General features: G+C 41.3%; 1 protein-coding gene across 3 annotated transcripts; it reads right to left on the bottom strand.

Annotated features, from left to right (window-relative positions):
• Positions 1-13,508: 13,508 nt before the first annotated feature.
• On the bottom strand, positions 13,509-24,584 carry allc (allantoicase). Of its 3 annotated transcripts, XR_007967959.1 has the most exons (12): positions 24,387-24,584; positions 24,233-24,283; positions 23,384-23,471; positions 22,937-23,056; positions 22,776-22,855; positions 22,548-22,680; positions 21,635-21,790; positions 21,224-21,297; positions 20,822-20,930; positions 17,442-17,569; positions 15,160-17,357; positions 13,509-15,054 (listed from the first exon to the last, which is right to left on the bottom strand). XR_007967959.1 is itself a non-coding variant. In XM_052096316.1 (11 exons), the coding sequence occupies exons 1-11, from the start codon at positions 24,474-24,476 to the stop codon at positions 17,187-17,189; spliced, it is 1,200 nt and encodes a 399-aa protein (XP_051952276.1). In that variant the 5' UTR covers positions 24,477-24,584; the 3' UTR covers positions 14,641-17,186. The 3 variants fall into 3 exon arrangements, 2 of the variants coding, with proteins under 2 accessions (XP_051952276.1, XP_051952277.1); XM_052096316.1 differs by having other exon boundaries at positions 14,641-17,357; XM_052096317.1 differs by lacking the exon at positions 24,233-24,283 and having other exon boundaries at positions 14,641-17,357.
• Between the last annotated feature and the right edge of the window lie 439 nt (positions 24,585-25,023).

Raw genomic sequence — 25,023 nt, 5'->3', positions numbered from 1 at the left:
TCCGTACTGTATCGGCTGACTTCATGTTATTCATTGAGGAGAAATGCACAACTGACTGATTGATATCGGCCGAGATCATTAAGAGTGAATAAACGCTTGTGATGAACAGAAAATGAGTTTGACTGTTAACCTTAATGTGGACTCCCCTATGTAAATACACAATGCTAGAAAAAAGGATAAAATGTCCTGTAATGAATAACAAGACTCAAGAGTCATCAACTGAATCTAAAATGCCTAAATGCACCCTAAATGCTGAAAATAAAATCATCCAAAACTTGTTTGCTGATCTTAAGTGGTTAAAGCCCTAAATATACCTCCATTTTAACATGAATACCTAGCGTCTGCATACAGTAGAATGCAAAGCCTGTCAAAGTATCTGCCATATAACTGTGCGCACATACATAGGCGGTTGGCACGTGCACGCTACAACTGCTATGAGACACCGGACTTTCTCTTCAGGAGTTTAGACCCATAAAGATGTCTTTATATTCCTTCAGATTCTAGTTATAGAAATGCAGGTACCTCCAGACCTCCTCACACACGTGTTCTTGACATGCACGTCCACTGTTGCTGTTTTTACCTTCATCTCCTGATGTTTATTGATTACATCTTCTGGTGCTTCTTTGTGACAGCATCAGCTCAAAATGTAAGGGTTGAAAGCTTGTGGACCCACTAATTTGTACAAATAACTCCAGGCACATGGCAGTTCGAAAAATAAGGCTGCGCCTTCAGTGCTCACGCACTCTGCTGATGATGAGATTTGCATCATGCGTCCTGTTCGTGGACGCTCGAGGTTCGTGTCTCATCAAAGTATACTTTGTTTTTCAGCTGGTTTAGCTGGTCACTTAGCTTGAGAAGTGCCCAAAATGCCAGCAAACAGACAAGTTTCACCAGGCTGGGAGACCAGCAAGCAAGTTTTTATCAGCAAGCCATTGCAAATCTTGCATACAAAATGTTCAGTCAAGTCAAAGCCTCAGTTTAAAATATTAAAAACAAAATATTCTTGGATAAACAGTCAGCACTGGATAGAGTTCTGAAAAAAAGATGTACAGTGGGTAATGGTGAATCACTGAATTGAGGGGGCAGTTTGCTGTTTCTTGGAATTATTCACATAACTGTTGCTTGAGCTTAACACATTGCCCATTGGGTTCTGTGTCTTGAGCTGCTTTCCTGTTGTCTATTTTTTTGATATGTGTGAGTTGTCAGAAATAACTCCTAACTCCTGAGGGGCCAACAAAGAAAAATGATTACACATCATACAGAATCAACACAAAACAATGTCAATTTCAAATGAAAATTCACTCAAGGTTGAGCATACATAAAATGTTTTCTACATAATAACTCATGTGCGTGTAGCTGTTTCTAGCTGGATTTCAAGATTTTTAATTTAGGCATTATGTTCACGGACCTAACACAGCACCGGCTAGCTTCTACCAACAGTGATACATAAATATAAGCCAAAAACAGTGGTCATTACAGAATGTTTTAAGTGGGGTGGACACGATAGTTCCAGATACATTTAGAGCCTTCCAAAACAACAGCGAAACGATTCAAACTATTTTGCTAAGGAATTTTGACAGAACCGATTCAAAGGAGTGATTCATTCACGGATCGGACATCACTAGTTTGATTCAAAACAACAGCTGACGGAAAACACCCGATACACACAACTGACTGCTAAAATACAGTCAACATTTTAAATGTAACGTTGAGCATGATAGAATGTAATCTATGAATCATTTCACTCGCATATGGTGGCAGTTAATTTCAAATTCTGATTATTTTTATGAGGAAATGACAAAGGTGGCACGCGGGATGGTCCTGCCTCAGGTGGACATTCCTTAACGCCACCACTGTCCAAATACAATAGTTTAAATAGTTTAAATTGAGTTGCTGCCTTTGAAATGTGAATTTTTATTTTGCTATCCTATATTTGCATTTGCTACCTATCCATAATGGTTAGTAGTATTGTATTATTTGCATTTAGTATTGTTTTCTCTCTGCTTTCCACAAAAGTGATCTGCAGATCTTCTTTAGCTGCCCTTCTTTGAGGTAGCTATATGGGGAAAGTGGAGAAACTAGAGTTTCTCTTTTTGTGTGTGAGGAACTGCAGAATCACACTGTTTATCTGTGTTTCAGCCTATTAAGAGATAAAATCATCTTACAAAACCCTAATAACAACTGAGGTAAACAATCAGAATCTGGAAAACACAGCTTTATCTCAAACATATCGCTGTGCTTTCTAATAATATCAGTTAGATACTGTGCACTGTTTACACTTGATTTGTCTTTTCATTGGAGTCTCTCCATTGGAGGCACCTGATCGACATGCAGGTCCACCATGAGCCAGTCATCCTCAGATACCTCTGTGGTTCCTGTGATCTTATCCCAGTGATCTCTGGCTCAGGACAAGCTGCCCTCTGAAGAAAGGCCATTAATCAGTGTTATTTCGTCCCACAGACACTCTCTCACTCACTCATTCAGCCACTTACCGGCTGTTTTGTGCCGCCCTCCACAACCTCTTCTACCTTCCTTCAATGAATGGATTCAATGAGCCTGTCAATCACAGTTAAAGTCCAGCCCGCCATGAGTGTCACCTGGAAAGGTTTCCAGAACCGCTGAATTGACTTCTTTAAACCTTTCAGCTCAAAATACCTTTAATTTCCAGGATCATTCTATATGGTGCTTTTAGATAAGCTTGGGAAAGGGACCTAATTTCCTGAACAGTGGGAATTTGAAATGTGATTTGGTCAGGCAGGAGTGATAAATGTTTGACCTCTGCCATGCTGATCCTGGTTGCAGTCCCAGTAAATTGGCACTGACACTCATGTTGACGGGTGGCTGAATATGTGAGTGATTTTAATAGGAATCTCAAGACCAACAGCACAAGCATGTCAATCATGAGCTGGAGTAAGTAAAAAGGAGTGTAGGTGCTTGCAGTTGGAGCTCTGACACTGAGGGTTGGATGACATATGTTAGGGTGTCAATTTTGTAAATACACAGTTTTCCAAGGTTACATTTAGATCATCTACAAATGTCATTATGAGGTCTGTACAGGTAGGGTAAATAAGGGTAATCTGGGACATTGGGAATGTAGGACACCTAAATTCTGATGTGTTTTTCTCCATCAGAAGCAAAGATTTGGAAGTCTTGGTTACATGGAAGGATATCCCTAATGTCAGAAAAGAATGAAATACTTATCAAAGTATTCAAGGAAGATACCCTAAATTGGCTGAGGAGAAAGACTATTTCTGTTTTAGATTCTAATTTGGCCAAGTCAAACTCCAGACCTCCAATCCAGTTCTGATGCTGTGGCAAGACCAGATGCAGCCAGAAAAACTAAATTATATTCTAGCTGGGTTGTCATGCGATAAATTCTCATTTGTTGGTCTGAAATCTTGGCATGACAATTGCAGTAAATTGCATAAAATGAAAGGGGAAAAAAATCCCAGATTACACTAATGCATCCTACATGGACAGCCACAATATGCTGAAATTTAGTATACCAAAAAATGTAAATGACCAAACATCCATCAGAAAATTCATTGATTTGCATTTGGAAATGGATGCATACTCCAGGAGGAATATGAGCTTTTGTAAAAATTCACTGTAAGACCAAAGCAATCAACTGTCTGATCTGGTTATGATGAGATGAATGATTCATGGTGGTCTCCACACCCCACATAATATAAAAGAGAGAATGAAGTACAAAAGGGGGAGAAAGAGAAAGACACCGGCAAGGTTGAGAGGACTCCCTGCGAGTGCTGAATTAATTTATGACTCTATCTGAGGATGAGAAGTGCTAAAATATCTGCTTCAAAGCACTCCTCTTCTTGCCTTCTTTATGAAACAGAGGCCACTAGCCTGTGAATTAGCATTGGAACTTTAAGGTGTTCACACACACATATATAGTCAGCCCCTTAGCAGGTACCTAGACCCTGATGAGTGGAGACAGGAAGTTTTGGAGACTTGTTTCTGCTGCTTGGCTGCTCTCGCTTGGCAAAGAACATGGAGTCTGCGTGAAGTCTGGGATGGTCTGCAGACTACATCAAACAGAATGTAACATTTAAGTACAGTACTCTGCAGTGAAACCACAATTCTGGTGGACAAATATATAAAAAGATTACAACACGTGATAAATAATTAATGAGAAGTCATTTTATTTGAAGGAATATTCCAGGTTCAGTAAAAGCTTTCAATCGACAGCATTTGTGGCATAATGTTATAACATAACCCTAACTCATTACCACAAAAATGTATTTCGACTTGTTACTCCTTTAAAAAAATTATGATAATAATCTGGGTTAAGGTGAGGAACTTACTAAGGAAGTACAGTGCATCCGGAAAGTATTCACAGCGCTTCACTTTTTCCACATATTGTTACGTTACAGGCTTATTCCAAAATTTATTAAATTCATTATTTTCCTCAATTCTACAAACAATACCCCATAATGACAACGTGAAAGACGTTTTTTATAAATCTTTGCAAATTTATTACAAATAAAAAATAAAAAAAAAATCACATGTACATAAGTATTCACAGCCTTTGCTCAACACTTTTTTGAAGCACCTTTGGTACCAATTACAGCCTCAAGTCTTTTTGTGTACGATGCTATAAGCTTGGCACACTTATTTTTGGGCGGTTTCTCCCATTCTTCTTTGCAGGACCTCTCAAGCTTCATCAGGTTGGATGGGGAGCGTCAGTGCACAGCCATTTTCGGATCTCTCCAGAGATGTTCAATTGGGTTCAAGACTGGGCTCTGGCTGGGGCCACTCAAGGACATTCACAGAGTTGTCCCATAGCCACTCCTTTGTTATCTTGGCTGTGTGCTTAAGTGTCGTAGTCCTGTTGGAAGATGAACCTTTGCCCCAGTCTGAGGTCCAGAGCGCTCTGGAGCAGGTTTTCATCAAGGATGTCTCTGTACAATGCTGTATTCCTCTTTCCCTCAATCCTGACTAGTCTCCCAGTTCCTGCCTCTGAAAAACATCCCCACAGCATGATGCTGCCACTACCATGCTTCACTGTAGGGATGGTATTGGCCAGGTGATGCACAGTGCCTGGTTTCCTCCAGACATGATGCTTGCCATTCAGGCCAATCTTTGTTTCATCAGACCAGAGAATTTTCTTTCTCATGGTCTGAGAGTCTTTCAGGTGCCTTTTGACAAACTCCAGGCGGGCTGTCATGTGCCTTTTACTGAAGAGTGGCTTCCGTCTGGCCACTCTACCATACAGGCCTGATTAGTGGAGTGCTGCAGAGATGGTTGTTCTTCTGGAAGGTTCTCCTCTCTCCACAAAGAAATGCTGGAGCTCTGTCAGAGTGATCATCAGGTTCTTTGTCACCTCCCTGACTAAGGCCCTTCTCCGCCGATCGCTCAGTTTGGCCGGGCAGCCAGCTCTAGGAAGAGTCCTGGTGGTTCCAAACTTCTTCCATTTACAGATGATGGAGGCCACTGTGCTCATTGGGATCTTCAATGCTGCAGACATTTTTCTGTACCCTTCCCCAGATCTGTGCCTCGATACAATTCTGTCTCGGAGGCCTAAAGACAATTCCTTGGACTTCATGGCTTGGTTTGTGCTCTGACAGGTACTGTTAACTGTGGGACCTTATATAGACAGGTTTGTGCCTTTCCAAATCATGTCCAATCAACTGAATTTACCACAGGAGGACTCAAATCAAGTTGTAGAAACACCTCAAGGATGATCAGTGGAAACAGGATGCACCTGAGCTCAATTTTGAGTGTCATGGCAAAGGCTGTGAATACTAATGTACATGTGATTTTTTTCATAAATGTTTTAATAAATTTGCAAAGATTTCAAACAAACTTCTTTCACATTGTCATTATGGGGTATGGTTTGTAGAATAATTTTGGAATAAGGCTGTAACATAACAAAATGTGTAAAAAGTGAAGCGCTGTGAATGCTTTCTGGATGCACTGTAAATGGGTCCAATCCGTGTATGTTAAACTACTATCATATATTACAGCCACAAGACGTAAACAATATGTGTTAACATGATTTTAGTGTGATAAAATCACTTACTAACTTTTCTGTGTGAAGTCATATCCAATTTTACAACTTGTAAATGGAATATAATGCTGTAAACCTGTAATCCCTAAAAAACTTAAATTTAAACAATTTTACAGCTCAATTAATATGTGTGTTTTAACAAAATGTATATAAAGTGCTTGTATAAAGATATAAGATTCACATTTCATGCCTTTAAACCCTCACTTTAACCTCAAATGTAGCTTTTTTCAAAGAAAATTGCAAGTGAACCCATATATAATGTAGCCTGGATTGTGTTTTCTTTTACCTTGCATAGCTTTACTCATGTTTTTTTTTGGATAAGGGAATGACAGACAATCTGTCTACATTGTATCTGTCTAATTTGGCTAGCTTCTACCAAGTGACAGCTAAATTAGCATACCACCAGTCGGTAGCGTTGTCTTTTCACTTTTAAAAGTTGATAAGTCTCTTTATTTTGCTTTGCGAATGTAATGGCAGCCAGCTGACAGATAGCTGTGCAATGGGTATAAACTTCACTCTCTTGACCTCAAGACGTGCACTAGCGACTGATACTAGAGGCTGTAGCATTTAGCCTCCATGTTAGCGCAGCCACCGCCCATGCCGGAGATGCCAGTTCAAGTCCTGTACAGAGCAGGTGGAACAGAAATGTCACAGCGTTGCCGTGACCCAAATGGGAGTGAGGTGTATGCCAAGTTTACACTACACGATTTTAAGCCCGATTTTCACTCACCGAATGTTTTGTGGAGATCGCCGACAAAAGCCTGAAATCATTGGCAAATCGGAGCTCGCTCCGTGAACAACGATCGCAATGTATGAACTATCAAAGACGCGATTTGAGAGAAGCGCCGACACATCGCCGATGTCTAGATATCTCTATCTAGAAGGTTTACATTTACATTTATTCATTTGGCAGACGCTTTTATCCAAAGCGACTTACAAAAGAGGAAGAACATCAGCGAATCATCTTAGGGAGACAGTGGTACAAAAAGTGCCATATTACAAAGTTTCACTATCATCATAATAGTATACAAAACAGATTTAAGTGCAACAAGAAATGTAAATATATATATATATTTTTATTTTATTTTATTTATTTTTTTTTTTTTATTGACCGGTTAAGTGCTTTTGGAAAAGATGTGTTTTTAGCCGTTTTTTGAAGATAGAGAGTGAGTTAGCTTCCCGGATTGAGTTGGGAAGGTCATTCCACCATCGTGGTATGATGAAACTGAAAGTCCGGGAAAGTGTTTTGGTGCCTCTTTGTTTTGGTACGACAAGGCGACGTTCCTTAGCCAACCGCAGGCTTCTGGTGGGAACGTAGCTCTGCATAAATGTTTTAAGGTATGCTGGAGCAGACCCAGTGACTGTTTTATATGCCAGCATCAGGGCCTTGAATTTAAAACGGGCATGATCCGGCAGCCAGTGGAGAGAGACAAAGAGTGGTGTAACATGTGCTCTCTTAGGTTCATTAAAGACCAGACGTGCTGCTGCATTCTGGATCATTTGGAGAGGTCTAATAGCACATGCAGGAAGGCCTGCAATGAGAGCGTTACAGTAGTCCAGTCTAGTTATGACAAGGGACTGAACGAGCAGTTGTGTGGCATGTACAGAGAGGAAGGGTCTTATCTTCCTGATATTGTAGAGTGTAAATCTACAAGATCTTGCAGTTTTGAAATGTGGTCTGTGAAATTTAGCTCATCATCAATGGTTACCCCTAGATTTCTGACCGTTTTGGAAGGCGAAACTGTAGTTGGACCCAGCTGCACGGTGATGTTGTGTTCAACAGCAGGGTTGGCTGGAAAGACAAGGAGTTCGGTCTTGGCAGGGTTGAGTTGAAGGTGGTGTTCCTTCATCCAGGCCGAGATGTCTGCCAGACAGGCAGCGATTCGAACGGTCACTGTGGTGTCGTTGGGCTGGAAAGACAAGTAGAGTTGCGTGTCATCAGCGTAGCAGTGGTAAGAGAAACCATGTGACTGGATGATGGGTCCCAGTGATGTTGTGTATATGGAGAAGAGAAGTGGCCCAAGCACTGATCCCTGAGGTACCCCAGTAAGTAACTTGTGTGGCTTGGATACTTCCCTCTCCATGCTACCTCAAAGGACCTTTCTGAGAGATAAGAGTTGAACCAGTCAAGCACAGTTCCAGTGATACCCAGTTTAGAGAGGGTGGAGAGTAGGATCTGATGGTTGACTGTGTCAAAGGCAGCAGAAAGGTCCAGCAAAATCAGAACGGATGATCTCGATTCAGCTCTCTCCTGTCTCAGCGACTCGATGACAGACAGCAGGGCAGTCTCAGTGGAGTGTCCACTTTTGAAGCCCGACTGATTGTCATCCAGCAGCTTGTTCTGTGAGAGATAGGCGGAGATCTGATTGAAAACTGCCCTTTCAAGTGTTTTTGCCATGAATGGGATGAGAGAGACTGGTCTGTAGTGTTCTATCTGTGTGGGGTTAAGTGCAGGTTTTTTCAGCAGAAGGTTAAATATCTAGACCTGTCTGCGATTCCAAATTGCACAATGTGAAATATGTTTTAACTGAATACAACTGCAGTGTTGACCTACAGCCAATGAGAGAGCAAGAAACGGGGCACAGGAAATTTCAGTGGGAGGAGTCTTGATGTACCTACAATAGAACATCAACTAGCATGGCTGCGGTATCAAGAAAGTCTCATTGGACCCAAGAAATGTAGGAAAAATTTGTGGAACATTGGCAGGAGCACCAGAGCATATTTAATGTTTCATCTGAACTGTACCACAACCGAGTGGAGAAAGAGAAGTGTTGGAGAGAAATTGCCAATTCTGTTGGATATAGGTAGATAGGTAGATTTTTCAGTAGGAGGTACTTTTTCATATTGTAACCAATAAAATGTATGAATAAAAACATGAACATCATATTCTGAAATGCATGACATATGATGATATGCATTTGTTTTCGTATCTCGTAGCCTATCACTTCTCGTGTGTACTCTGTTGTGAATTGTAATTTGGAGTCCAGGCAGAGTCATTGGGGATTCGTCAATAGTGAAATGTTTTGTATTGTGTTCACACCTGTCGCTGATTCGTTGTGTAATTTAAAAACGCTTTAACTTCCATGACAAGACAGACAGTTGTGAAATATGAACAGTACCACAATCCAACATCTTTGAAAGTCATGTGTGTTGGGGGGTGTAACTGGCGGCAGCTAACAGATAGCTGTGCAATGTGTATAAACCCACTCACCTGACCTCAAGAGCTGCACTAGCGACTAATGTTAAAGGCTGTAGCTTTTAGCCTCCTTGTTAGCGCATCCCGCCTCCCATGACAGAGATGCTGGTTCAAGTCCCGTTCTGAATAGGTAGAACAGGAATGTCACACTAATAATGCATTTTATTTGCAGTGAGCATTATTTATTTTTTCCCTGCTGTCCATTACTGGAGAACAGATCTGTCATTTTGGGTTTCAACCCACCAGCTGAATATAATTGGTTTAAATAATATGTAAATCAAAATAATACAGCATAATACAAAAACACAATACAGTCATTAATTCTGCTTGACATTAACCAGATTTACAGGGTTACAATGGTTCATGAAAGGATTACTTTTATGCATTCTGGATGTCTAATCCATCAGAGCTGAGTAAATAAGTGCAATTAACTCCCTGATTGTTGATTTACTATAAGCAATCTTTAATTTCTCCCTCTCCCTGTCTTGTTTTTCTTTCTTTTTCTTAACAAACACGACTCTAAGTTTTTCAGGCGCTGATAAGCTAAGCCGCTCCCCAGTGACTAGCCGTGGCATTGAATGAGTCTGGTTCCAATACATCCCCTGCCCAGCCAATCAATCACTGGCAAGCACTGCAAACTAATCATTTATTGATGGCACAGCACAGCCATGAATTTCTAATAGCATTCATCTTATTTAACGGTCCAGATCAAACAGAGAAAATCCAAACATGCTGGAAGGTAAGGGTTAGGGGGAAAAAAAGAGTTAATTCCTCAACATATCCTTCTTTTTGGCAGCCAGCTGACACATATTGATGGAGAGGGCCACAAAATAAGAGAGGAGGGCAAGGTGGAGGCAGAACTGGAATGTGTGTGTGTGTGTGTGTGTGTGTGTGTGTGTGTGTGTGTGTGTGTGTGTGTGTGTGTGTGTGTGTGTGTGTGTGTGTGTGTGTGTTTCCATGTATGTATTGGGGGGCTTGAACGAGTAATGTGAATCTGAATTTCATGGAGCGTTTCATATCAAATCAGGGCATCTAGGTGAAATGTTTCTCTCCCTCTGGGTGATGAGAAGTAGATTTATAGATTTCTTTTTCTTGATTTCTTTTTACCACTCCATCAATGTGCACTGACATTGAACAGAGCATTAAGGTTTGGGGTAAAACATTCACATTGCTTCAACCATTGGTGTTTTTTAGCCACAAAATCATTTTCCATTAAACAACAGAGTTTGCAGTCATACTTCATAAAAGACTAAAGCTAAGTTTGCTGCAGAGATCTTTGAAGAAATACTTAAAGAAGCCTTCGGTCAGGGTATATTCTGGAAAATTGTTTATCAAAGTTGATGCTTGTACAATCTTGGTGTGTTTATTCAGATCTTAGTTTCAGTATTCATAAAAATAAATAAACTAAGCCTACTATCATCTAAAAAAAATGCAGTTAGGTGCTTCGTATCCAAACAACTAATTCAAACAGCTGGAACTAAGAACTGTGAACCAACTTTCATAAAATGTCAGACTGAAAACATCTGTGTTTGATAGTATATCTGTCTAAGCACTGTGCTGTGTGATACTTGATTGAACTGCATTATACTACATTTCCAGCTATTGTTCTTTTTCTTTTTATTCTTTTTTTTCCTTATTCATTTTTATTTTCTTCAATTATTTTTAAAATGGACTTATGTCTTTGTTTCTTTTTTCCCCTGCATTGTAAGTTCTATGAAAAGCACTTTGAATTACTAAAGCAACACATTTCTAGAACATTTTATCACAACTTGATTTCATTGCTTTCTATCCAATTAAATTTTACTTAATCCATTTGAGTTTGGACTACATAAAAACCTTTTGTAGCATTGATGAAACTTCCATTTCCCAGCGTGTTTTGCATGGGACTGGATAGGTGAACAAATGTTGAATTTAAGTGTCATTTTATGCATTTGAGCAAATGAGAATAGGAGATTTATTAATGTTCTATTATATTGGTATTTAATAATGTGTGTTATGCTGGAGTTTTGGAGGTTAACATTGTGGTGAAGAATGTCACTTGTGTTTTGGGTGAGGACTGGCTTTCACTTACACATTAAACGTACATGGACTTTCACTTAAATGAATTAAGTTGGAGCAACATAAGATAATTAATTAAATTAAACATTAGTAAATTTTGTTTGAAGAGAACCTAAGTTAAATCTACTACATTGATTTGACCTAATCCAACAAAAATAATGTTGGCTGAATAAAACTGACTAAATCGGAATGAAAAAAAATAAATAGCTTGTAAACACTGTCTCAGTTAAGTAAGGGGAATGGCTTAATTGTTTTGAGTGATATGAATTATGCCATTTAAATACACTTGTCTTGCCTTTGTTGAATAGATAACAATCAAACTGAATACTTGACACAGAGTTGCATTCAGACTGCAGAACACACAGGCCATTGGCTCAGATTGGTAAGAACCTGTAGTGTGATTACGAGACACAGAAGTCAGCTCGATTCGGATTGTTCCACAGTTACAGCCTGTCGAGGCCACTGGATGACACACCTCACCACAGAGACACATACAGTGACAGACAGATGTGAAGACACAAATCTCAGAATATCTGTACAGGGAGAAGAAGGCTTTGTTAGGCCTCTGTCGCCCCCTGCTGGAAAACCTAAGGGGAAAATTACAGTATGACTGGGTGACAGTGTAGTCAAATAGTTCTGTTGAGGAATTATAAATAGAAGTACCAGTGGCTTACAGTGACCAGTGAATAATAATGTTATGAATAGCACAGTGTCTGTCTGTCTATTTATCTACCTATCTAGGCAAGAACACCTTTTCAAACACAATTTCTGTGCCATATCTCTGACAGTACAGTCTGACAGTTTTTTTTAACCAATTCATGTCAATCCACAGCAAGCACGTTTTTTCCATTTCCTCTCAAATGGATTACATTTTTCATTGTCTTTTTCAAGGTAATAAAGATATATCAGATATTTCACATTGACATTTCTCAAAACAAAGTGCTGAGTTTACAGTACACCCCCCCCCCCCGTCATTCAAGCTCAACCCAATAGATGCTTATCTTAATCCATGGCAAAGAGCCCTGAGTGTGTGTGTTCATGTGTCTGCATGAGTGAGCATAATATACTGTAATTAATCACAATGCAGCCTGTTTGACTCCAGAGAAATGAGAGATGTCTGGTGCTGTCTCAGTCTCACAGTTCAAGGACATCTAGGACTAAATGCAGAATGAGCATAACATTGATCAGCATTTATGGACTTTTAAATGTTATTTTGTTCTGTTTGTTTTTTATTAATTCTTAACATAATACTGTCATAACTGTGTTTTCTACTCTGTAACTGTAAACCAGATTATTAACCTTTCTTTGGCGCATAGCAAATTACAGTGCACTCAAGGTATACACACAAAGATGCAAATAGAAATTCTCTTAAGTTTCCTCAGAGAAATAGAGGCTAAATGTGTATCAAACTCACACACCACTGCTTCAGTCCACGTTTGATCATACAGTCAGGTCCATAAATATTGGGACATCGACACAATTCTAATCTTTTTGGCCCTATACGCCACCACAATGGATTTGAAATGAAACGAACAAGATGTGCTTTAACTGCAGACTTTCAGCTTTAATTTGAGGGTATTTACATCCAAATCAGGCAAACGGTGTAGGAATTACAACAGTTTGTATATGTGCCTCCCACTTTTTAAGGGACCAAAAGACAGACCAAAATGTCTGTCATCCATTCAAATTGGTTTGATTAAAAAAAATTCAAATCATAATTTCTCCTAAAAAAATTGTTTTTATTTATTACTATTTGCATAAGAAATCAAATAAATTGCTGTGGGCACTGCAATGGAATTTGAGAAGGTGTCAAAATTTACTATCTATTAATGATTATGCTGTGATAAACTATCACGATTCTGAATATTCCGACATGTTTCTACAAAGCAGGTGTCACGTTCATTGGTGTCTTTTGTCTTCGTGCTTTTATGTTGAAGTTCAGTTTAGTCCCTGTATCCTTGTTCCTGTATTTAAACCCTGGTTCTTTGTTCAGTCATTGTCAATCGTTGTTGATGTTTATGGATGTTTGTTCTTCGCCTTTCCACCCGTTCTCCCCGTTCGTGGTCCCTTGACGTCTTCGTGCTTTTTGTTTATTTTTCCCATCGTGGATGTTTGGTTTGTTCCCGTTCAGTCTGTTTTACTTTAAATAAATACGTACTGCATTTAGATCCTTGCCCCTCGTCTCCTTCATCTACTCAGCGTTACAGAACGTTTGACCAATTAATGGATCTAGCGGTACTTCAGGCGAGCTGTCGCTTGTTGAATCTGAGGCAAGAAAACCATCCGGTGGAGGACCATGTCCGAGATTTTTTGGAGCTGGTGTGTGCCACAGACTTCCCTGACTCCTCCCTGGTGGTTTTCTTCCGGGATGGCCTGACCAGTTCGCTCAGGGAGCGGTTGCCACCGGCGACGCGCGGCTGGATGCTCCGCGATTTTGTGGAGGTGACGCTGCTGGCATGCGGCTCGCCGTTCACTGTGGGTGTGGTTGAGAGGGTTCCTGCCTCTCCTCCCACAGTGGTGACCCTCCAGTCGTCCATGGCTGTTCCTGTTATGCCTGCCCCGGTCTGCGAGCCAGCGCCTGTAGCCTCGACCGTCCCTGAGCCAGCGCCTGTAGCCTCGACCGTCCCTGAGCCTGCGCCTGTAGCCTCGACCGTCCCTGAGCCTGTGCCTGTAGCCATGACTGTCCTTGAGCCAGCGCTAGTAGCCATGACCGTCCAAGAGCCAGCGCCAGAAGCCATGACCGTCCAAGAGCCAGCGCCAGTAGCCATGACCATCCAAGAGCCAGCGCCAGTAGCCCTGACCGTCCAAAAGCCAGCGCCAGTGGTCGTGCCCGTCCAAGAGTCAGCACCTCTCGAGTCTTCCAGGGCTCCTCCTCCCGAGCCTCCTAGGGCTCCGCCTCTCCAGTCTCTCGAGTCTTCCACGGCTCCTCCTCCCGAGCCTCCCAGGGCTCCAACTCTCAAGTCTCTCGAGTCTTCCAGGGCTCCTCCTCCCGAGTCTTCCAGGGCTCCGTCTCTCAAGCCTCCTAGGGCTCCGCCTCTCCAGTCTCTCGAGTCTTCCAGGGCTCCTCCTCCCGAGCCTCCCAGGGCTCCGCCTCTCGAGTCTTCCAGGGCTCCTCCTCTCGAGACTCCCAGGGCTCCTCCTCTCAAGTCTCTCGAGCCTTCCAGGGCTCCGCCTCTCGAGCCTCCCGAGCCTTCCAGGGCTCCGCCTCTCGAGCCTCCCGAGCCACCCAGGGCTCCGCCCCCAGAGCCTCCTACGGCTCCGCCTCCTGAGCCTCCTACGGCTCTTCTCCCAGAGACTCCCGAGCCTCCTACGGCTCGGCTCCCAGAGACTCCAGAGCCTTCTAGGGCTCCGCCTCTGAAACCTCCTACGGCACCCCTTCCCTAGGCTCTGCCTCCAGAGCCTTCCAGGTCTCCGCCTCTGAAACCTCCTACGGCGCCACTTCCCTCGGCTCCGCCTCCAGAGCCTTCCAGGTCTCCGCCTCTAAAGCCTCCTACAGCGCCACCTTCCTCGGCCCCGCCTCCTGAGCCTTCCTCGGCTCAGCCTCCAGAGCCTCCCACGGCTCTGCCTCCTGGGCCTCCCGAGCCATCCTCAGCTCCGCCTTCCTCAACCCTGTCTCCAAGGCCTTCCTCGGCTCCGCCTCCTGAGGTACCCTTAGCTGCGCCACCTGAACTTCCCTTGGCTCCGCCTTCAGAGCCTTCTTCGCCCTCGCCTCCTTTGGCTCCGCCTCCTGAACCTCCCTCGGCTCCACCTCCAGAACCTCCTTCAGTTCCACCTCCTGAGCCACCCTCGGCTCCGCCTCCGGAGTCTCCCGAGCCTCTCCCGGCCCCGCCTCCGAAGTCTCCCTCGGCTCCACCTCCAGAACCTCCTTCAGTTCCACCTCCTGAGCCACCCTCGGCTCCGCCTCCGGAGTCTCCCGAGCCTCTCCCGGCCCCGGCTCCACCTCCTGAGCCTCCCTCGGCTCCGCTTCCTGGGCCTTCTACGCAATCGCTTCCCTCGGCTCCGCCTCCTGAGCCTCCCTCGGCTCCGCTTCCTGGGCCTTCTACGCAATCGCTTCCCTCGGCTCCGCCTCCTGAGCCTCCCTTGGCTCCACCTCTTGAGCCTCCCTCGGCTCCGCCTCCTGAGCCCCCCACGGCCCAGCCTATGCCTCCTTCGGCGCCGCCTCCCAAGTCTTCTACGGCTCCGCCTCTGAAGTCCTCCTTGGCCCCGCCTCACACGGCTCCGCCAGCCTCTGTCCTGCGGCCAGCTCCCAGGTCTCCTGTACCGGCCCCTGCCCAGAGGTCAGCTCCCAGGCCACCCAAACCAGCTCCTGCCCCATGGCCCGCTCACAGACCTCCTAATCTGGTGCTCGCCTCATGGCCAGCTCCCGAGCCCCACAGGCCTATCCCCACATTGTGGCCGCCTTCCAGGCCTCCTGAACCTGTCCCTGCCCGGTTGACGCCCCCCAGGCCACCGGACCCGGTCCCCTTGACACACCTCCATAGACTGCTTGCCTGCCCTCTCGACCTCCCTGGTCTGCCTGCCTCCCATGGACTGCCTAATTGCCCCCGTGGACTGTCTCAGTGCCCCTTGTACCCCAGTGAACTGTCCCTGTGCCCCTTGTGCCCCCTTGAACTGTCTGTTTGCCCCTGGTGCCCTCATTTAGTTTTTTCTTTGTGGGTCTTTTTTGTCCTTTGTTTTTTTTGGATCGTCTGGTATCCGATCCTTTGAGGGGGGGGGGGGTTCTGTCATGTTCATTGTTGTCTTTTGTCTTCGTGCTTTTATGTTGAAGTTCAGTTTAGTCCCTGTTTCCTGGTTCCTGTATTTAAACCCTGGTTCTTTGTTCAGTCATTGTCAATCGTTGTTGATGTTTATGGATGTTTGTTCTTCGCCTTTCCACCCGTTCTCCCCGTTCGTGGTCCCTTGACGTCTTCGTGCTTTTTGTTTATTTTTCCCATCGTGGATGTTTGGTTTGTTCCCGTTCAGTCTGTTTTACTTTAAATAAATACGTACTGCATTTAGATCCTTGCCCCTCGTCTCCTTCATCTACTCAGGGTTACAGCAGGCAAGACTGCATGATAAAGCAGACCTTTTTCAGGTGTGTAGGTAAAATATCAGTTATTAAAACATTATCTTTGGTATGTAAGAATGCCCAGAGGTATCTACAATGCACACAACCATTGCCTGTGAAGTGTCTTATATGGTGTCTATAGACATGCAAAACATGTGGGTTCATTTAAGAATGTCTTACATTTCCTCTTATGGCTGTTTTGTTGTTGTGAAAATATTTACATTTGGATAATTTCCAAACAGAACACAACTGGGCAAACATGTTCAATTGATGTTTTATAAAACACTATCCTTGACAATAATTCAATTATATAGTGCACCACAGATTAGTAGGTAAGCATATACAAGTATGTAGGCCTAGTATTTGGTAGTCAGTATATGTTGTTCAGTATACGCCTTAGTTTTGTTATTTAAAGGTTTCATATCATGAAGAATTCAATTTTCCTTGATCATTTGATAGAATAGCTTGACGTACTATGGAAAAATACTGTATATTTAAAAACTAAAAAACCTCTGAACTCTGAGCTGCAAACATGACTCATTCTGAACTTTCAAAATGTTCTGACATTAGACAGATGACTACAGTGTATAATGCATAGTACACAGTAAACTAGGATTCCATTCTGAACATCGATGCTCATTTCTCATGCAAAGTGGTTGTTTCTTAAACATACTTTAGTGACCCATTCCATTCTAATTCTAAAAGTTATTTGCATTGACATAAAGCTTTACTTACATTATAAGTGGACATAAGGGAAAAAATGAAATCATAAAATTTTTTATAATTTGGCTTCTTTTAAATCACACCTGATGTCATACCATGACCTCTATACTATAGCTGTGTTGAAAATGATGACATCAAAGTTTGGAGATTTGTTGAGGATGAGTCAAGTTGTTCAACACTTGTCGACCCCAGAGTCTGAGTCTGCTGACCCCTCCATCAGGAGCTATGACCAGGCGCACATGAGTCACAGGCCCACACTTTACCACAGACTCCTCAGAAAACAAGTGCCAGTGGTGAGGCTTTAGCTAGATAAGGAAGAGTTTCGTTAAATTAACAGAAAAGAAAGAAATCTTAAAATTTAACATGAAGTAAATCAAATTAAATCATACTTTTTGAGGAGGAAGAAGAATTCTCCACTTGGGGCTTTTGTCAGGGCTCCACTTGTTACGAATAAAGTTCTTCTCCTCATCTAAAGTCAGACTGCAGGCCTCAATCCTGCAGGAGTCTGGGAAATTTCCTAAAGACAACAACAAACATATGGCTGTTTCAGAGAGAGTCTTATAATTTTGACTAAGAAATATCTAACAACTCAAGGCTTAACAGTTTTTATACTGGCCCATTTGGGTACATTTTTATTTGCCTTGCTAACATTTTCACTGGTTCCACAACAACAACAAAAGTATTTTTAGTGTTTGTTATTTTTTTTTATTGAACCAGAAAAAAAAATATATATAATAATAATAATATATATATATATATATATATATATATATATATATATATATATATATACAGGTGAAACTCGAAAAATTAGAATATCGTGCAAAAGTTCATTAATTTCAGTAATTCAACTTAAAAGGTGAAACTAATATATTATATAGACTCATTACAAGCAAAGTAAGATATTTCAAGCCATTATTTGATATAATTTTGATGATTATGGCTTACAGCTTATGAAAACCCCAAATTCAGAATCTCAGAAAATTAGAATATTACATGAAATCAATAAAAAAGGATTTTAAATACAGAAATGTCAGCCCTCTGAAAAGTATAATCATGCATATGTACTCAGTACTTGGTTTGGGCCCCTTTTGCATTAATTACTGCCTCAATGCGGCGTGGCATGGATGCTATCAGCCTGTGGCATTGCTGAGGTGTTATGGAAGACCAAGATGCTTCAATAGCGGCCTTCAGCTCTTCTGCATTGTTTGGTCTCATGTCTCTCATCTTTCTCTTGGCAATGCCCCATAGATTCTCTATGGGGTTCAGGTCAAGCGAGTTTGCTGGCCAATCAAGCACAGTAATACCATGGTCATTGAACCAGGTTTTGGTACTTTTGGCAGTGTGGGCAGGTGCCAAGTCCTGCTGGAAAATGAAGTCAGCATCTCCATAAAGCTTCTCTGCTGAAGGAAGCATGAAGTGCTCTAAAATGTCCCAGTAGACGGCTGCGTTGACTCTGAACTTAATAAAGCACAGTGGACCAACACCAGCCGATGACATGGCTCCCCAAACCAACACAGACTGTGGAAACTTCACACTGGACTTCAAGCATCTTGGATTGTGTGCCTCTCCATTCTTCCTCCAGACTCTGGGACCTTGGTTTCCAAATGAGATGCAAAATTTGCTCTCATCAGAAAAGAGAACTTTGGACCACTGAGCAACAGACCAGTTCTTTTTTTCTTTAGCCCAGGTAACATTTGAAGCCCATGTCCATGACCCGTCTGTGTGTGGTGGCTCTTGATGCAGTAAATCCAGCCTCAGCCCACTCCTTGTGAAGCTCCCCCACACATTTGAATGGCCTTTTCCTGACAATCCTCTCCAGGCTACGGTCATCCCTGCTGCTTGTGCACCTTTTTCTTCCACACTTTTCCCTTCCACTTAACTTTCTATTAATGTGCTTTGATACAGCACTTTGAGAACATCCAACTTCTTTTGCAATTACCTTTTGAGGCTTTCCCTCCTTGTGGAGGGTGTCAATGATGGTTTTCTGCACAACTGTCAGGTCAGCAGTCTTCCCCATGATTGTGAATTCAACTGAACCAGACTGAGAGACCATTTAAAGGCTCAGGAACCCTTTGCAGGTGTTTAGCTGATTAGAGTGTGACACTTTGAGCCTACAATACTGAACCTTTTCACAATATTCTAATTTTCTGAGATTCTGAATTTGGGGTTTTCATAAGCTGTAAGCCATAATCATCCAAATTATATCAAATAAAGGCTTGAAATATCTTACTTTGCTTGTAATGAGTCTATATAATATATTAGTTTCACCTTTTAAGTTGAATTACTGAAATTAATGAACTTTTGCACGATATTGTAATTTTTTGAGTTTCACCTGTATATATATATATATATATATTATGTTTTTAATTTGCAATTGTAGCTAGAAGTCATACAGCTACGTATAAAGTAAATCCATTAATGTAATGTGATCATTAAAACTGACTGGAAAATGATAACACATGATGCAAAACATCACTGATTGGTTTATAATTTTCAGCCCATTCTAAAGTTATAAGTCATTCTCATCATTTTGACTAAACCTCATCTGTTAATCAGCTACACTGAAAAAAAAATAACCTTCATGTTCTGGCCTTCATGTGGTAACATCTAAATCAACTGTTTTGATTCAAGTTAAATATTTTATGTAATATCACATAATTTACTGGAATACATGAAGTTACACCGACAAAACTAATTTTAAGGTTGATCAGGCAGAAATAGCTCCTTAACTATAGGACATTACAACTTTTTACTGTTTAATTAAAGGGCTGGTTCTCCCAAAAATTACAATTCTCTCATCATTTACTCTCTCTCATGCCATCCCAGACATGTTTGACTTTCTTCTGCAGAACTCAAACAAAGATTTTTAGAAGAATATCTCAGCTCTGTATGTCCATACAATGCAAGTGAATGGTGGCCAGAACTTTGAATGTCCAGAAAGCAAATAAAGACAGCATAAAAGTAATCCATAAGACTCCAGCAAGGATGTAACCACATATTCAGGATTGGGGGTTCCAAAAGTAATAATTTAATTATCAACCATTGTAAAAACCCATATCAGTAGATCACTGTTATGAATATTGGGGGAGACAACCCCTCAATGTCTATTGTGGTTATGTCCCTGGACTCCAGTGGTTAAATCTGTATCTTCAGAAGTGATTTGATAGGTGTGGGTGAGAAACAGATCAATATTTAAGTCCTTTTTACTATCAATTTCCACTTTAACATTCACATTCTTCATGCATATGGACACCTACTGGGCAGAGAGGAGAATTTATATTAAACGTTTAAATAAATATTGATCTTTTTCTCCCCCACACCTATCATATAGCTGATGTATATAGTTAATGCGCCTTAATGTGCTTTTTGGAGCTTCAACATTTTGGTACCCATTCACTTGCATTATGAGGACCTATAGAGCTGAAATTGTTTGTGTTCAGCAGAAAAAAGAAAGTCATGCACATCTGTGATGGCATGAGTCAATTATGAGAGACTTGGGTGTACTATCCCTTTAATGTTACCTTGGTGGAAAATCTAAATCAGCAAAATATGCAACCTCAATGTTCAAAACATCACACAAAATCAAATGTTTATGTTTCTAAGGCTTTAAAACATATTTACAAGATCATCAAAGATTTAGTGACAACACTGTCTCAATAGGACAAGTCCCATCAACCTGCCTGAAATCCTTTTGTTGTATGCTAGCCCCGGACCAGAAGACCAACCTTATTGTTGAATCCTGCAAATTGTAGAACACTTCGAGTACCTTTAAAATGGTTGGTGTCTAGCTCAATTTTGCTGATCACTCCAGGGTGTCCTAATCTTAGAATAGCCCATTCAGAGCCTGGCACCTGCAAAATGCCTTTCTCATTCACCTGAAAACCAAAGCATGTTATTAATGTGGAATTAAATACATTTACATTTACATTTATGCATTTGGCAGATGCTTTTATCCAAAACGACTTACAGAGCCCTTATTACGGGGACAATCCCCCCAGAGCAACCTGGAGTTAAGTGTCTTGCTCAAGGACACAATGGTGGTGGCTGTGATAGAACCAGCGACCTTCTGATTATCAGTTTACCAGTTATGTGGTTTAGACCACTACACCTCCACCACTCGATAAATAACTGATCTCTGTGATGTGTTCTATAATAACCACATTTTTACTTTTAAAATTTTGGGCCTGTCCAAGCGTCTGGCTGTCTCCCACCCATCACCCATGTTCTCAGCCCTCCCAAGACCTAGGGAGACACACACAACAGACAACGTAATGATCTGGTGCTCATTTCAAAATCTTTAATCCTATTTTATAATCTTCTCAAAACAGTCGTTAAACAGTTCATAACATATATATTGGGAAATGGCGTGTAGTTTTCTCTCAGGAAGTAATTTAGTAAAAATTAGGTCTGGGTTTTTTCAGAGTTTTTATGATATGTTTGATTGAAATGACAGAGATGGATGTTGTCTGTAACTTCAGCCGGCATTTTAGCCAAATTTAACAAATAATTGGCAGTAATGCATCTCTGAGATGTTTCTCTACTTGCCACATCAAAGAAACACATCCAAAGAAATACACACCAATCATATTGCGTGGGTGACCGAAGTGGGCATCACTGAAGCCTACACATACTCCTCCGTTGACCAGGGCAACCAGATCCACTAGGTCTTGACCAGGTACAGTTGACCAATCCTTCTTCCCAATGCCATAAACTTTCAGCCTTGAAATTCCACCATCTGCCAGAATTAAGCATAGGCAAATATGTACACAGATGAGCCAAAATATTATGATCACTCACAAGTGAAGCGAATCATCTCCTAACAAGGCCACATGTCAAGGTCTGTGTAGATTAGATGGTAAGCAAAAAATCTGTTCTCATAGTTAATGCAGGAGAAATGGGAAGGAGTAAAGACTTGAGTGACTTTGACTAGGACCAACAAGTCCAATCTATGGCAGTTCCACCTCACAACTTACAGGACTTGACAGATCTGCTGCTAATGTCTTGGTGCCAGATAGCATGGGACACCTTCAGGGGTCTTGGTCTATGGTGGCATGCAGAGGACCAATAGCATATTTGGCAGGTGGTCATAATTTTTTGGCTCATCAGTGAATTTATAACGCTTCATAAATAAGCATTTGTAAAGAGAATATATCCTTGCAAGTACCTTAAGCAAGAAATCATCTGCCCAGAAAAATAAGTACATAAAACCACATAAAAATGCAAAGATAAACAAGGAACTATCCTATCTTAAGGTGCTACATAAATAAGACTCCATTGTTTTATTATTATTCATTTTGCAAAATAAATTGCTCTCTAGGATGCTACTTCACTCTAGCAACTGTCATTACTCCCTGGCCTAGCAATTTTATTATGAATGATTACACTCTATTGTGTATATATATATATATATATATATATATATATATATATATATATATATATTATTATTTTTTAATTGCACTGCATGATTCATATTCTGGAAAGTGCATTACCTGGATACATGTTGAGACGGATGTGTGTAACTCTGTGCGGGTAGGTGACACTGAAGTAGTTGTGGCATGAATCAGAGAACCCTGGCTTCAGCTCTGTCATTGGGACAAGCTCCTCCCAGCTGTCTGAGTTAAGCTGTTAATCATAAATTCAGCCTGAGTTCTGTTCCCTCAGAGACACGCACTAGATTTTATGCATGATATTGTAGTGCATAGGAAGATATTTCACACCTGTGCCACTGCTTCACACTCGCTTTGGGAAGCAGCCATGCCTGTACGATCTCCATCCAGAGTAAACGATGGTATCTGATCTGATTTAGGAGTAGCATATATTAGACACACTGAAGGTAATCTGTCTTTTACTTTCCATCAAAGCGTTGATCTATACCCACCAAGACATGCAGCTTGAATGGAGGCATAAGGGGCATAGTTTCCTGTGAAGAAGGACGTGTCCACATCAAAGCCGTGAATTATTCCTGGAACTCCTAACTGCACAATGCACCAGTCATGACCTTTAACACAAGATGTGAGACACCGCTCAATCCATCTTTCATGAGATCACCAAATCCACTGTTATTACTACAGACTGAGCAGACACTTTTAGGATCACAAAACATGCCCTGAAAGCCAGATCAGATGAGGAAACATCTCAGCATTGCAGTACTGTGGACTGGAGGAGACATCTTTCTCACAATCTTTAATTTTACAGATCTTCAGAGAGACTGGAAAGATGAGAGAAGTTGCCTGCAGCTACTTCAAACTTATTATAGAGATATGATTTACACTACCAAACCTTACAGTTTTACAGTGAACTTTGATTAGTGCAATTGGAATAATACCTGGAATTCTTTTCCTCCTGGTCTCCCAACCATCCATCCATTTCCCAAACTCAGTAAATGCTGAAGCTATGAATTCTGGAGGGTCCCTCTTTAGATTATTTCAGAACAACATAACACCAGTCACTTACAGGAAAGTATAAAGGAATAGTTCTCCGAAAAATGAAATTCTATCATTTACTCACCCTCATGCCATCCCAGCTGTGTATGACTTTCCTTCTTCAAATATATTTAGAAGAATATCTCAGCTCTGTAGGTCCATACAGTGCAAGTGAATGGTATCCAAAATCTTGAAGCTTCAAAAAGCACATAAACACAGCATAAAAGTAATACATAAAACTCCAGTGGTTAAATCAGTGTCTTCTGAATTGATCCAATTGGTTTTGAGTGAGGACTGACCAAAAAAGAAAAATCATAATAAATTCATCATTGTACATATTGCCATTGTTGTCTCATAATAATTTCAAGATTGATTACACTAGCGTCAAGCACTAGGAAGTGTAATCAAGCTTCAAAATATTGTACATTGCAATGGCAAGATGTAGTGAGAAAAAGAGTCATATTTGGTCTGTTCTCACCCAATACCGATTTGACCACTTTATAAGACATGACTTAAACCACTGGAGTCTATGGAATCCTTATATGCTGCTTTTGTGTGTTTTTTGGAGCTTCAGTTTGGTTTAACATTCACTTACGTTGTATAGACTACAGAGCAGAGATGATTTTTCCAAAAATCTTTGTGTCCAACAGAAGAATGCCATACACATCTGGGATGGCATGAGTACTAGAATATTCATTTTTGGATGAACCATCCAAAAGCACATATTTCATAACCGTAGAAGCGGACTTTACCTTCAAAAGATTTCTAGCAGGGGCAAACCACTCGTCTGTGGCAAAAATGACCTTTAATAACAATGTTTTAGTGCTTTGTTAATCCATTTCATTGTGGTATTATGGAGCTGCGACAAACAATAAATATTTAAATTAAATATTAGTAATATTTCACCTTTCCTCCAGCTGTTTCACACACGAGATTGTTGAACTGTAGAAAGTGTGGTTGACTGCTGGTGTCCCTCAGCGTTGGTCGATTTGCCATTTTTATGTTAAATGGAATTTATATTTGGCTCTCTGGTTTAATATTGCTCGAATTTGAGCAGACAGTTGTGCTACACAACTGACTCTTACGATATAACAGGTTGACAAAACTTAATCTTTAACTACCCTCTCCAAAAAAAAAAAAAAAAAACGTATTTAACAGAGCGAAGTCCACGAACTCCAAGACAACTGTTATCTGTGAAAATGACAGTGGGTTCAGAAATACATCTGGTTCGTAGTTGTAATATACCATAAGTTACGAACATGAATGTGTAATTTATGTGATGAGAAGCGGCTAATACTACATTTTTATATAACTATTAAACCACGAACATAATTCTCTTTCCAACACTGAATAACTAGTATCTCAATTGCACCCTCTGCTGGAGAACAATTTGTATCGTTTTGCTAATATAATTCGACCCTATAAAGCTCGACAGGGATGCAAACTAATGAGAGGTCCCAAAACAAACAAAAAAAGTGAGAAACACAGGTTTTCCAGATACACTCTAAACCTTTCCAGTGATTTTAATGAGCAAAATGAAGAA

The sequence above is a fragment of the Xyrauchen texanus genome, chromosome 28 (assembly GCF_025860055.1).
Source record: "Xyrauchen texanus isolate HMW12.3.18 chromosome 28, RBS_HiC_50CHRs, whole genome shotgun sequence".
Classification (NCBI taxonomy): domain Eukaryota; kingdom Metazoa; phylum Chordata; class Actinopteri; order Cypriniformes; family Catostomidae; genus Xyrauchen; species Xyrauchen texanus.
Note: the sequence above shows the minus strand (reverse complement) of the source record. Positions and strands in the feature narration are given on the sequence as shown.

Coding starts and splice junctions, on each gene's coding strand:
- allc (XM_052096316.1), bottom strand. CDS start 24,476: ATGGCAAATCGACCAACGCTGAGGGACACCAGCAGTCAACCACACTTT. Junction 22,856..22,936: donor CATTCAAGCTGCATGTCTTG/GTGGGTATAGAT, acceptor CTCCTAAATCAG/ATCAGATACCATCGTTTACT. Junction 21,298..21,634: donor TCACCCACGCAATATGATTG/GTGTGTATTTCT, acceptor GTGTCTCCCTAG/GTCTTGGGAGGGCTGAGAAC.